General features: G+C 33.4%; 1 protein-coding gene across 3 annotated transcripts; it reads left to right on the top strand.

Moving 5' to 3' along the window:
* The first annotated feature begins 292 nt into the window (after positions 1-292).
* On the top strand, positions 293-5742 carry LOC111631039 (gastrula zinc finger protein XlCGF7.1-like). Of its 3 annotated transcripts, none has more exons than XM_023375228.1 (5): positions 437-584; positions 820-1176; positions 2125-2340; positions 3520-3768; positions 5509-5742. In XM_023375228.1, exons 1-5 carry the CDS (start codon positions 582-584, stop codon positions 5653-5655), a joined length of 972 nt encoding a protein of 323 aa, XP_023230996.1. In that variant the 5' UTR covers positions 437-581; the 3' UTR covers positions 5656-5742. The 3 variants fall into 3 exon arrangements, with proteins under 3 accessions (XP_023230998.1, XP_023230996.1, XP_023230997.1); XM_023375229.1 differs by having other exon boundaries at positions 523-584; positions 825-1176; XM_023375230.1 differs by lacking the exon at positions 2125-2340 and having other exon boundaries at positions 293-584.
* The last annotated feature ends 8779 nt before the right edge of the window (positions 5743-14521 follow it).

The raw sequence follows: 14521 nt of genomic DNA, 5'->3' as shown, positions 1-14521 counted from the left end.
AGTATACATTATTTAAAATTTTAATATGTATTAACTTTCTCTTATATAATTTTTCTATGCTTTTATTCAATTCTTTGTTAAATTAATATCATGATACTTCTGTTTAATTAAAATTACAATTGCAAATGATACTAAATAGTAAATTATTCATTAAATCTGATTCCACACGAGACCCAAAATATGACACTCCTTTTTCTTTTCATCCACCAAAATTTAATAGCATCAGTCTCTCTAACAGCAAAACTCACTAAAAACTTCAGAAATTATCGACAAAGAAAATAGAGTTATTATGTTTCGAATATGGTGAGGAAAATCGTGACATCCCACACACACTGACTTTATACAAACAGAACAAACACCCAAATCATTTCCGTTATAGAGAAGATTGTATGTCGTTCTCTTTTCAATTATTCTTACAATTAAGCAGACATGCACAATTAAGCACGCTCAATATAATCAAAATATAACAATGGAGTTATTACATTGTTTCGGAGCATTGTTGTTTTTTTGTCCTCGAAATTTCGACTTTCAATTAAAATACTGAATTTATTAATAATTAAATTAAAATAAGCAAAATCGTAATGGTAAGTGAAATTTATCATTCCATCCATACGATATATTTTTAATTTCCCAAACTTTCTTATTAAAAATTTAAGAAATAACACGAAGTTTCAATTTTAATTTTTTATCGAAGATTCAATGCATATTATGAAAATTTTAACATAACATTATAATATATAACAATAATTTATATTGTGGTGAATAATTTTTAAGTTTTTCACTAATTATTAATTTTTGTTCAACGAATTATTTTAAAAGGACAGAAAACATCAATGTCCGACCTGCGGCAAGAAATATCGTAAATACGATTTGAAAGAGCACATGAGAACTCATACGGGCGAAAGGCCGTTTAAATGCAATTTGTGCGGAAAAAGCTTTTCGCATAAGAGTAATTTGACACAGCATATGAGTGTGCATTCGAATGAAAAGCCATTTAACTGTCATTTGTGCGAGAAAAGCTTTCCAAGTAAGAGATGTTTAAAACAACATTTGATAGTACATTCGGATGAAAGACGGTTCAAGTGCAAATACAATAGATGTAAAGAGAGCTTTAAACGGAAACGTGATTTGGAACAACACACGTTTGCGTGTCATTCGAATGATATTTTATCTAAAGTAAATATTACCAAAAGTTTTTATATTATTATTCTTATATTTCGATAGTTAAAGCGATGCAATTTATATAATTAGCAAATGAAACACCTTTTACATTACCCGATAAAATTATATAGGGTAATGTAAAGAATTTCACAAATAGTAATCAATAAGTCTGTACTAATTTACAGAAACCGAGCGTAAAATAATAAAACTGATAAGCAATTTTAATGAATGTTGATATTGTTTAAAATTCAGTAAAATTTTCTCTTTTTTATATCGGTTTAGAATTTTATTCAAAAATTGTGAATTCATTAGATTCGCTTGCATTTTTCGAGTAAAACTATCGTCTCGAATCACAACGTGACAATCGATAACTTAAACTTCTTTATGTCGGAATTAGTTGTCATAATAAATACATTGGTGTAATTAACAATTAATATTATGGATAATATGAATTACAACTTTCGATGAGTTTAAATTATCACAAGAATCGTTTATTGCAATTACTATTTTTATAGTTCATAAAATAAGATATATTTTCTACGTATTTTTTTCCATTTTACAAAATAAAACACCAGAAACTAGTATTTATTGAACCCGTAATGTTATTAGGTTAAAATTACAAAATATATTGTTTTCTCTTCACGATCAATTATCATTGTATTCGAACGAAGTTCAAGATTTATTGAATAATTGAATATATCAATAATAACATCATGTAAACAAATAGTTATTTATAAAACAATTATTTAACAAATAATCTTCTCAACTCCGCTTTTATAAAATAATTTCTTGAAACATTTTTTTAAAATTTTAACCAGAATTTACTGCTTAAAATTTTCAATTTATAAATCTTTGAAATAAACGATTCACAAACATTTATTCTCATAAATACAACATTTGTACTTACAGAATTATATTTAATACGTTAATATATTCTGATCATATAAATCAATCCATAATTAGATTCCGTTGAATGACCCGATGATAACAAGCCGTTATTGTGACATTTGCAAAAAACTATGCGCATCACCCGCTGCTTTAAAAAGCCACATGAAATTTCACACCAGAAAGCTGCCATTTTCATGTAATATATGCAACGAGAAATTCAGATATAAATATCAATTAAACAGACACAATCAACAGTTTCATTCGGGAGAAAAACCTCCAACTTGTTCCCAGGTAAGTGTACAAATATTTCTAATGACTGAGAATTCAACAAATATATTAACACCTCCATTCGCGAACTAATTCTGGATTAAATAACCATTTAAAGCATAAAATCCGATATGTAATAAAGTCGTTTTCCCGAATTCATAGGTTAATAAATACAGAAATAAATTAGTTGACTTTATTTACTTATGTAGATATGTTTGTGTACAGTCGACCCCCCTATAAGATCATTGATTTTTCCGTTTTATCTGAATTACATGTTGTACGAGTCACTTAGATTTTACAAATACATGTGCCGGGCTGTGAACGGCTCACATATTTGTAAAATCTAAGTGACTCGTACAACATGTAATTCAGATAAAACGGAAAAATCAATGATCTTATAGGGGGATCGACTGTATACATTCGAACAATCGCCGGTTTATGTCGACAAGCACAGATAAGCTTTGGTGATAAGATAAATTTGTTCGGATTGAAGAGACATTTACCTATTTAACACAACCAATATATTTAATTACCAATACACAAATATGATCTCTGCAGCAAGCTTGTAATTGCTTTTAGAAACTTCATTGCAGGAACTTGTATAAAAAGTGGTTTGATATCCAAAGTCACAAAACGTGGCTGAATTTCTTATTTCACTGATTTTCCTAGATATTATATAACTGTCAGATGCAAAAATCAAATTGGATCAATTTTGGCATTTTTACTTACACATATTTTAATTTTTTTTCTATATTGTAAGTTTATCTTCAATCTAAGATATTTCCATATAAATAATTATATTTTCGCTCATTTGTGGCACATTGNAATATATATTGTTGATGGAGGTCATATTTTTCTATTATAAAAGCATTTTTGCGATAAAATACATTGGAGTAAATAATTTTGTAATTATTTAACATTTTTTGTCCGTTCCTATTTGTTTTTGGCTACATTAAAGCATTTTTTTGAAAATATACAGTAAGGTTCCATATTACCATCCGATTTTCTCTAAGCCTACTTTCAGACTTTTTGTAGAAAAGCCTTCAAAAACCATACTTATAGTTATGAATTATTGAAATCATATATTTATTTATGAATAAGTATATGATTTCAATAATAACAATTATTCCACTAATGTATAATATAAAACTGTTTTGCTGTATTGCTTATCGTTAATATTTTTTTTTTTTTTTACTTTTCAAGCGATTTAAAGAACAACAATACAAAGAACATGGTGATTTGAGGACTTCTAATAAAACATCGTCTTCACCCGTACAAACAAATAATGATAACAAGAATGATGAACAATGTAAAGAAGATCACAAGGACGATCATCTTGAATCGTCGGTTATCGTATTTCAATGTCATTTATGTTCGTTCAACACTCGCTCGAATCAGAAATGGTTAGAACATAGGCAGTGTCATATGGAAGAAATCCCTTCCACCTCAACGGTAATTATTCCGTTCATTTTTAAAAATAAATTGTATTTTTAAAAATTCACTTTAATTAAAGAGAATTGTATATTTTGGTTTACTTTTTAAATTTAGCATAGTTTACAAATAACTGTTAAATGACGTATGAACTTCATGTAAACTAACTGGTGTAATTGGTGACTTGTTGATTCACTTCGAAGGAAGTATTTTTTTTTTCACTTGGGATATTGGCATAATTGCATATTAACTTTGCAACCTTATAACAAATTATAGTTCTGTCTATCAAACAATATTGTAGATTAACATAAACTTTATTAAATAACTGTAAATTACATAATTAGCGATAAATGTAATTTACCATTTCTTATACGTATTCGTTTGTTCATGTAGATAAATACGATAAATCGTATTTCACTAATTATTCAAATTTACCGAACATTAGGCATAATCGCCACTGGAAAAAATAAAATTTAATAAATAATCAATTTTCGTCGCGAATTCATAATTTATTCAATGTGTGCAGTTCATAAACAATAGATCGTGGTGTTAAATAGAGTCTTGATGAAGTCATGTTTGGTTCACCCTTACGTGTTGGACCGAAGACAATGTCTCTTCTTATTGATGCTGTAGCAGATGTTCGAACCGAAGATTAACAACGACTAATAATTGAATCACTACATCCACATCATTGTAAATTACAAAGACCCTATCAATATATTTTAGAAAAAATATTGAAAACGAACAGCCGTCAATTACGAATTCCGATGTAACTATTCTTCGTCAATTTAACTACATTCCGCTATGATCAATCTTTCTATAACCAAGAACCGAAAGGAATAATGTTGAGAAAAAGTCAGCGAAGGCAAAGGCGAGATTAGATGCTCAAGCCACGAAAGTGAAAACAATATCAAAACCCAAAGTAAAAGGTACAATGAAGCTAAAAATACCGGATATAGATAGGGCAAGAGATAGAAGCGAAACGGGGAATATATTGGCAGTGATATTAGCTACTGAAATTTCCGAGTAGTGTCACTTGAGAAAAAATGACGGATATTTTCACGCTGTGTATCAGAAATCTATCTGTGCTATGTGACTAACAATTTCTTACAAAGTGATATTTGGTACATTTCCTAGTCTTTTCCTGAATGCACAAGAAAAACATCGATTTTGCGAAGTGTTCCTGTAAAAAAATGTAATTTAATTTAATGAAAAAAAAGAAAAAAAATTAAAACTATATGCTCCTTAAAATGGCTCAATGTTTGTCATATTTCAATAAGCAGTAAAATTTAAGAAAGTTGTATATTTAATCTAAAAGAAAATTTTCTGTTTTCCTACATATAATTCTAATATTAACCTGAAGTAGAGAAGTAGATTATTCGTAGTTTCCTATATTGATTGCAATATTCAATTATTAATAAAAGAAAATTACATTTTCGATTTATTTTATTATAATTTGTTTACATCCATAAAAACTTTATTACAACAAATAAAGACGAGAAATTTCGTGATATATGTGAAAATTACGAAAAAAAAAGTGTTCTAGCAGTGGCATACTCAGAAATAGCTCTCAAACTTACAAAATTCACCTCGGAACTAATTTCCGGTTTAAAAAATAAATTTATGGAAATTTATCAAACATTTCTATTTTCAATAACGCCCAGGAAATATTTCGGATGTGCGAAAATTCCACTTATTAAATTTTTAAAAGGATATGTATATTTAAGTATAAAAATTTTAAGAAATTATTTTTTCTTACAGGCATCGCAAGAAAAGGCGGATGAAGAAGTACAAGCCGCCAACACACTGCTATTATTAAGAGAAGGAGGATCGAACAGAAGGAAATTGAACATGTTAGAGGCTGACAAGCATCTCTCTCATTCAAATAAAGCTTTGACTGAACAATAATTGATAAAACACAAACTGAAGAAAATATAAATCAATTTTTGTCGCATTTATACTCTACGAAATTACGTAAATCAACTAATTAAAAATATTTATATCAAATACTGTAAGGTCTCGTTTTATGCGGTGGATACGTTCTACAGAAAAGCGCATATAAAAAAATTCGCATAAAAAAAGACTTTACTTGCCTTGAAAAAGTAGGGATACATTCCGTAATTTTCTAAAATGGCATAAAACCAAAACAATGAGTTAAAATTAACTTAAAACCGCATAAAAAAGTTTGCAGAAATTAAAAGAAATAGACTGCTTAATAAATTACTTCGATTGTCTGAAAGAAATTCTTATAAAAGATTAAAATACTCAACTCTAAAAACAAATCACTGACATCTGGATGTGAAGGGTTAACACCTTTAGTTCCTCGCCCGAGTTAACTCGTCAAGGATACATAGCGTTACGTAAAATTCGGTAGTTAAGGCCACTTTTGACAAAAATTTTTTTTTTTCAATTTTTGGAATGTTTTTTAGGTCCCCAAATTTTTTCAAAATTTTTTGTCCGCGCGAAAAAATTTTATCGCGATTTTGATGAGCCTTTGATAAGGCTCGATTAAGGCTTAATTGTTTTTTAATGGGAGTTTTTTTTATCAAATTCTGTAATGAGCACTTTTCGGCTTTCTACGATTTCTAAGATTATTTATATTATAATTAAAAATTATGAATGAAACTAAATTAATTTCCTTTATATCATTAACTATGAAGATTTGCTGTACGTGCCGATAATAATACAAATTTATTATTAAAATCTAACTACCGGATCTCTTGCAATCTAGTAGTTCATCGTCTTCCATGCCTTCTTCGTTTTCCTTTTCACCTCTGCCTTTTTTATTTTTTGGACAAATTTTCAGTAATAACGACAAAATACAGAAAAATATTCAATTAAAAATAGTTAGATAATAACTAACCATTTATATTCCGTATTTCTCTAAATTTCCAAAACTTACAAGAAATTACATTTTTTATTGTTTTGTTCCTATATTTATCATATCTGTGACGGCTAAAGTTAAGGACTTATCAAACAATTTTTTAGAAAAACTTCAATTTCCAGTACAACACAGAAAAAACCTGTATGTAATTTTACAGTTAGATTAAATGTTAAAACGTTTAATGATGAAAAACGTAGAAAAACGAAGCTTTCTGCATCACATCTAACAATATAATGAAAAGAAAAGCAACTATGAAAATAAGAGCGATTTATATAAAGTAGAGCGACTTACCAGTATATATAAAAACTAATTCCCGTAATGCAAAGTGTGAGCCCAAAGGGTTACGAGACCCAAATTTTTATAAATGTGTAAACTGCTAAAATAGTTTTTTCGAATGTTTAATGTAAACATCGGTCAATAGAAAAGCGCGGAGAACGGATCGGATGTCGCTTCTAATGTCAACAATCAAGTGGGAAAGTTGACACTTACAAGTTAGTCGTAAAAGAATGCGAGTCATCGTCAACAAAGGACAGACTTGTGACCCATTTCCCGCCATAATACTATAGAAGCTGGAGTCACCGGAAACTCAGGGCCATCGACACAGGAAGTTATTTTTTAGTTAGTGTCCATTTTTGTCTTCTGTCTCCCGATCCTTTCCGAGAAGACAACGGAGGAAAAAACTTAAGATTCCATATAAGATCAATCGTCACATATGGTTCCCCATTAAGACTGAGAGGTATTTTTGCTAGAAATCTGGGAACTCTCTCTCTCTCTCTCTCTCTGTGATAAGGAAATTAGGCACGCGACATAAAAGTTAAAGTAGTTGCTGGTCATTTTTATAAATAATTTGCATTTTCACCGCATTTAACCTTATTTAATCTGTATAATCTGCATCTATGTTTAGTCTTAGATATTCAATAAACGCTTTGTTGATTTGTGGAAACCTGTCAAATTGTTTATCATCCCGCTCGTTTTTTGCCCTCCTATTGCCATCCGACGACACCGACGTCGGGTTTTAACAACCCGTGCCGATTAAGTAGTTAATAGGGCACCCCGTACAGCCCCCTGCTTATCTCACAAAAGTGTGCAACTCGTAAAATTTTTGTTCATTTTGTAAAGGTTTATAAAGCCTGGCGTTGCTTCGTTCTTTGATCAGAGTAAACTTAAACGAATACAATATGTTGGAAGAATGAGAGGCGAAACTTAAGGGAAAAAAGATAAACCAAAAACAAACGACAGAATGGACGAAAAAGAGCGTTCGGAGAGCCATATTGGATGACAAAAAAATCGCTCGTGCAATATCTAAAGATATTCGAAAATTTGTAGTTGAGCACAGAGAAGAAGGGAAGACAGTGAATGAGTTAAGCACCAATTCTTACCAATTAACTCAATAATATATTGTACTCAGAGGAGTAGTTACCGTGGAACAGTTGGAGCAAATTGCTCCAGGCGCACGAATCATGGGGATTCCAAGTTAGATGGGTCGAAATAGAACTTTGTAAAAACATTTGTAAAAAAATGTATACATTTAATAATTAATCAATTAACTATTAGATTTGAATCCGTTGGACACTTTTAATAATGTAAAAACCATTGATAATTCCATTGATTTCAAATGCATTTAATAAAATTTCACAATTGATGGTTTTAATGCTACTACATCTGTAAACAGTCGAAGAGGTTTTTTCAATTTCGTTTGATAGTAAATGATGATCGAAGGAATAATATCAGATTCTAAAACAGCTTTTTTTAAACGAAAAAAGTGATTGGATATCTTTTCTATTATATTTTTTTTGGAAACGTTGTTCTTTTCTTTTAACGTGGCATCAGGTCAACACAGTTTGATAAGCGATTTTTGTCTATTGAATATTGTATATTAAACAGTCAGTGGAACTTTTTGAATTGCCAGAAGCGAGTTTGTGAGCTCTTGGATAATCGCGAAGTTTTCTAAGGATTACGAAGTGTTCCTTCGTAATCCTTAGAAAACACTATCTTTACTTAAGTGTGTGGAATATTTAGATTTGTATTAATGTGTAGAATGTGGTGACGTCATCGGTTTGAGTGTGGGGTTGAAATTTCTGCGGCTGCGAAGGTTCGAAGTAGTGAAAGTTCAGAGACCGGTCATTCGGAAATCGGTGGCCGATCTTCCGGAACTGAAAGTGGACGTTTATTGTACACCCGGTGTTGAGTACTTTCCGAAATTTTTGAGGTCATAGGACCCGAATTAAGTGAAATTTAGTGACTTTTTATACCCAATGTGGGCGGGTTTTGGAGGGATGCACCGGGCCCAATTTTAGTGATTTTTGAAATTTGAAAGTACCATCTGAAAAATGATGTTTTCAGCATAGACATATAAAAATTTGGTAAAGTTCTCTCCATTAGTAATTATTATAGAACGATTTTAGTTTTTAAAATTTTTGCCTCACTGGAAAAATTTTCAATTTTTGGCGGGTTCCCATAGCAAATATATTTAACATTTGCCGCGGGCGGAAATCTCAAGGCCTCTCTGAAGAAAAGAAGTCTGATTTTTTACTTGCTTGTTCTGGGAAATCTACTGTCTACCTTCTTGTGGTGATGCCTGCTATTTGGTGGTATGGCTTCTAAGCACGGGCGGTGCTAACCCGTGTTTCCGAAGAAGAGGAGGTAGCTGGGCTCGAGTCCGAGCAAGAGGGATTATTCTCTTCCCTTGCAAGTCAGCAGGAGGAGGGGCAGGTTGCAACAGTCATCACTGCTAAGCAGTTTGAAGCTGAACTGTTATAATAACTGAAAGCTAATTCCGGATCGAAGATCGGTTCGAGGGACCACATCTCGCAGAATATGGGAAACGTATCGAGGATAATAGATTTATTATCTGGGAGAGATGATATCTACAAGATGGTATCCAGTATAAAGTATAAACTGGATGAAATTAACAGTAAAGAAGTAAGAAAAGATGGAAGATCTTTTGCTCAGGTAGTGGCAGGTGTTCCATTGGTAAATAAGAAGATGGTTGAGCCAAAAGAAGTTGTTATTGTGCAACCTATTGAGAATGCCGAGGATGCAGAACAGACTAAGAAGATAATAATAGATAACGTTAAGCCTCATCTTTTGAAGACTGGGGTTAAAGGTTTTAAAAAATTAAATGGCGCAGTGGCAATTGAGCTTGATAAGAAAGAAGACAAACAAACATTACAGAAGGCAGTAGAGATCCCTGGCATAATAGCAAGAGAGCCAAAGAAAACATTACCGAAGGTGATCATCCACGCAGTACCCGAGGAAATAGACAAAATAAATCTGTCGAAGTATATAGATTATATGAACAGAATGAGGGTTTATCAGACCTCTATAAAGAGCTGGAACAGTTTAAGACTTTACGGTTAGGTTTGCCTTGGGAGGAAGGGACAGACCTACCTCCAGTTGGGTGGTAGACGTGAAGCCTAAGACACGGAATGGATTATTAAGAATAAAAAAGTTAAATGTGCAGTGGGTGAGGTGCCCAGTTGAGGATTTTGTACCAATAGTACAATGTTTCAATTGCTATAAAATAAGTCATTTCTCCCGTCAATGTAAACAAGAGACCCCCACCTGCAGTCAATGTGGGCAGGGACAGGTATAAAGATTGTTCGAATAGGAATACGATAAGAATGTGTACAAATTGCAAGAAAAATGAAAACCAAACAGATACGAGACATAACGCCTTGGACAGAAAGTGCCCTATAGTCCAAAGGATTAAATCAATTACAATAAGTAGAACAGATTATGGAAATGAACATTATTCAGAGAAGAGATCACTGTAGTTCAAGCGTATCAGCGAAAGGCGGTAGCGGCGACCTCAGAGATGAAAAAATGGCTGCAGAAAGCTGAGTTTGCATTAATTCAAGAACCATATTCGGTTAAAGGCAAAGTGGCTAGTTTAAGTAGGAGGCTACAAGTCATTCAGGCTGAGGCAGAGAGGCATTCGGCAATAGTGGTTGTCTCTAATTATAATATTGACAGGCCCGCCGTAAGCGGGCGTGCACCGCACGCGGGCGGCAAATTGAGCGATCGGTTACATAATATTCAAAGTCATTGTCATAATACCCACCCTACTTATAGCATAAGAAATGTCTTCGCATGGAGAAAAAAACTTCTAACCAGTATGCAATTATTATATTCTTATTTATATTATAGCGTTAAAGCGCCTCTATTGGCATTTATCAGAATTAAGATGCAATGCAAAACGTCTGTCGGCAGGTTGAACCATCCGGCGGCGCCCGAAAGCCAGGTACCCATAGTCGTGCTCTATGACAGAAGTTGATACCGTGTTTCCCCAAAAATAAGACCTAGCACAGGTTTTGCTGAATTGCGAAATATAAGACCTCCCCCTGAAAGTAAGACCTAGCAAAGTTTTTTTTTAGTCGTAACGGTCATCGACAGATGGTTGAAAGTGGCCGTTGGCTTTTTGAAAGTACAGCCACTGATTGGTCAGCAGACAATCACGCCACACGGCATGATTTGCATAAGACTATGGCTTGGGAATCACAGATTTGCATAACGTTACGGCTGTTGATGGCTAATTGGTCGGCCGGGAATTACGCTACATGACATTTGCATAGTGCTACGGTTCAGTAAGCACTAATTGGTCATCGAGTCCGATGTTGACACTATAAAAAGGCGACAGTTGGACACACCGGATATACGTCATTCTCGTCTAAGTTCGACTTGGAAATTTTTTTGTTCAATAATAAATGTGAATTCGTCTTCCTGGAAAAAATAAGATATTCCCTGAAAATAAGACCTAGTGTGTTTTTCAGAGCAAAAATTAATATAAGACACTGTCTTATTTTCTGGGAAACACGGTAGGACTGGCAATAATAGGGAATCCCCACAGAGTTTCCTTCCTTCTCAATTTCTACTTGTATGCATTTGAACAGTTCGATCGCATATCGAATTGTAATTATTTTGTTAATAATTTTTCTGACATGGGTCTAAGTATAATTAATCATATTTTAACTTAGTTAGCATTTAAATCTGAAGCTTAAAGACGATTCGAGTAGTGAAACAGACATTGGCGGTATTGATTTGTATGATTGAAATCTGTACGTTAAAGTTGCATTTTCCAGAAAACCATTCTAATGATCCACAAACCCTATTAAAATATCTTCTTACTAATGACTTAATATTAACATTTCCTAACACAGCAATAGCACTAAGAATATTACTTACATTGCCGGTTTCAGTTGCATTTGGTGAAAGGTCCTTTTCAAAGTTAAAAATTATAAAAAACTATTTAAGATCAACAATGTACCAGCAAGACTAAATAATTTAGCTATAGTTTCAATTGAACACAAAATCTTAGACAGCTTTGATATAAGAAAATTCATAGCAGACTTCGCAAACATAAAGTCAAGAAGAGTTAAATTTCTGTAAATAAATATTTATATGGCTTTACACTTAAGTAAACAAAAATAACTTAGTAATAAAAATAAATAGTTTTCTTTGTAAAGTATTTTTTTCTTTTTTCACACCCTTATAAGACAACACTAGAGAGCCTTACTAGCGAGCTCAGCGTAGATAGTCGTAGTTAAACAGGGGGTGGCATAATCGGTATTGCCCACGGGTGTTCAAACAACTAGCGGCTCTTCTGAATATTGATATCCTTTTTCATAAGGATATAAGTAATCATAAGTGTATATGTTGTGAGATAATTGTTTTTGGCCAGAGGACTATAATTGTGAGTATATACCGCCCGTTCGGAGAAGAGATGGCCGACATCTATAACGGCATTGAAAGGATAATGCAAAAGTTTACAGGACAGGCCATTATTATAGGAGGGGATTTTAATGTCCACTCTCCAGTCTGGGGAGATCCATTGCAGAATACTGAGGCCGATGAATTCCTAGAATTTTTAGCAGTGCATGAGCTGCATGTAGTTAATGATCCGGCATCGCCACCGTTTGTTGGGCCTAGAGGACAAAGATGGATCGACTTAACGATGTGTAATAGTAAAGGTCTAAGATGGATAGGTGAATGGGAGGTTAAGGCGGAAAGTTGTCTCAGTGACCATTCGCCGATAAGTTTTAAGATTCAACTCCCAAAGGTTGGAGAGAGAATTGAAGGGAAGAAGTTTGATATTAACAGGGCAGACTGGGCGAAGTTTTCGGCCCGGTGTATATAAATGAACTCTGAACTAATAAATAGGAATTGCTTGGAAAAGGAGGAGGTACAGGCTAATATAGATAGTGCTATTCAGAAGATTAATGAGATATTTGAGGATTGTATACCACAGAAGAGACAGGAGGCATTTGATTCCTTGGTGGAATGTAAATCTTACCTTCTTGAGGAGGAACAATAAAAGATTAAGGAGGAGGTTTCAGCATTCCTGGGATCAGAAGGAAAAGGAAAAAGAAGGAAAGAGCATACTAAGGTTTGAGAAGCATTATAAGCAAAAGATTAAGGATTATAAGTTAAGTTCTTGGAAAGCTTATTGCAAGGAAAATCCAAGTGATCCATGGAGTTTTACATTCAAGCTCAGTACAGGAAAGATAAAATCTAACAAGGAAGACAATAACTACGACAGTCAATACCCAATGTGGATACATTAGATCAATGCAGGAAACAATTCCTTACCTTTCGGATCAATTCTTTTCAGAAGACAGCAGGACTGTTCATAAATGAGGAACATAGGAAAATCAGGCAAGTGGTAGAGGAGGTATATGAAGAGAGGGAAGACCCTCAAATTTTACAGCTGAAGAAGTTAAAGAGAATATAAATAACATAAAAGCAAATAAGGCCCCAGGTGATGATGGATTTGTGATTCAAATAGTAAGGAAAATGTGGGAGTCCTGTCCAGAGGTACTCCTCACGACGTATAATCAATGTCTGAGGCATGGAGTATTTCCTGAAAGATGGAAGAGGGCAAGAATAGTGATAAACCCAAAACCTGGGAAAACGGATTTTACACACACTGGAAGTTACAGGCCGATAAGCCTGTTGCCTGTAATGGGTAAGGTCTTAGATGACCTAATGATTAAAAGGATAATGTGGCATTGGGAGCATGATAATAAAATTGAAGAGGTTGTTTGGGTTTAGGGCCAAAAGGTCGACAGGACGCAATAAATAAAGTTGTGAAAGATGTCATAGTAGTGCAGGGAGCCAAATATGCAGTAGCTATAAGCTTAGAAATTAAGGGTGCTTTGAACACTGTGTGGTGGGAAATGATTCTCCACCACTTAAGGACTAACAATTGTCCAATGAATCTGTATTATCTTGTAAAGGATTACTTTAATGAGCGGAAAGCAAAGTATAATTCTAATTATTTGAGTGTGGAGAATGTACTAGAAAGAGGATGCCTGCAGGGCTCAAAGTCCGGGCCCAGTTTTTGGATACTTCAATTTGATAGTATAATAAGGAAAATATTGAGGAGAGGAGTTCGATGCATGGCATATGCCGATGACAATGATAATTTGCTCTGGGCATTCTCGTAGAAACAGAGATGTAGTGTGGAAGCCTACTGAAAAATGTAGATCAGTGGGGCAAAGGCCAAGTTAGTATTTAAACCACAAAAGACAAAAATCATGATATTTGCAAAGGATTTTACCTCAGCTTTGCAGAAAAAGCCACCAATTATAAGGATGAGGAATGATAAGATTGAGGAGGTGAATAACATAAAATATCTGGGTGTAATAATCGATAACAGGTTGAGCTGGAATATGCATGTAAAGCAGTTTAAAAAAAATCTAATATATCTTTTAATAAGTTGGCCCAGGTTGCTTATGGGACCTGGGGGCTCAAGTCAGAAGCAAAGGAAGCTATATATGATGGTATGTTTATACCAATAATAACTTATGTAGCTTTGGTGTGGAGTGGTAAGGTCAGAAATACAAATCAGATGAGGTGCCTTAGGCAGGCTCAAAGAACTGCTCTTTTGAA

This window comes from Centruroides sculpturatus, unplaced genomic scaffold, assembly GCF_000671375.1.
Source record: "Centruroides sculpturatus isolate CEXI.00-Female unplaced genomic scaffold, Cexi_2.0 scaffold596, whole genome shotgun sequence".
In the NCBI taxonomy this organism is placed as follows: Eukaryota; Metazoa; Arthropoda; class Arachnida; order Scorpiones; family Buthidae; genus Centruroides; species Centruroides sculpturatus.
This window is presented reverse-complemented; position numbering and strand designations above follow the sequence as displayed.

Bases quoted from the DNA above. Each gene is read 5' to 3' on its own strand.
- LOC111631039 (XM_023375228.1), top strand. The intron at 1,177-2,124 runs GTAAATATTACC...ATCCATAATTAG, and splicing joins CGAATGATATTTTATCTAAA to ATTCCGTTGAATGACCCGAT. The intron at 3,769-5,508 runs GTAATTATTCCG...TTTTTCTTACAG, and splicing joins AAATCCCTTCCACCTCAACG to GCATCGCAAGAAAAGGCGGA.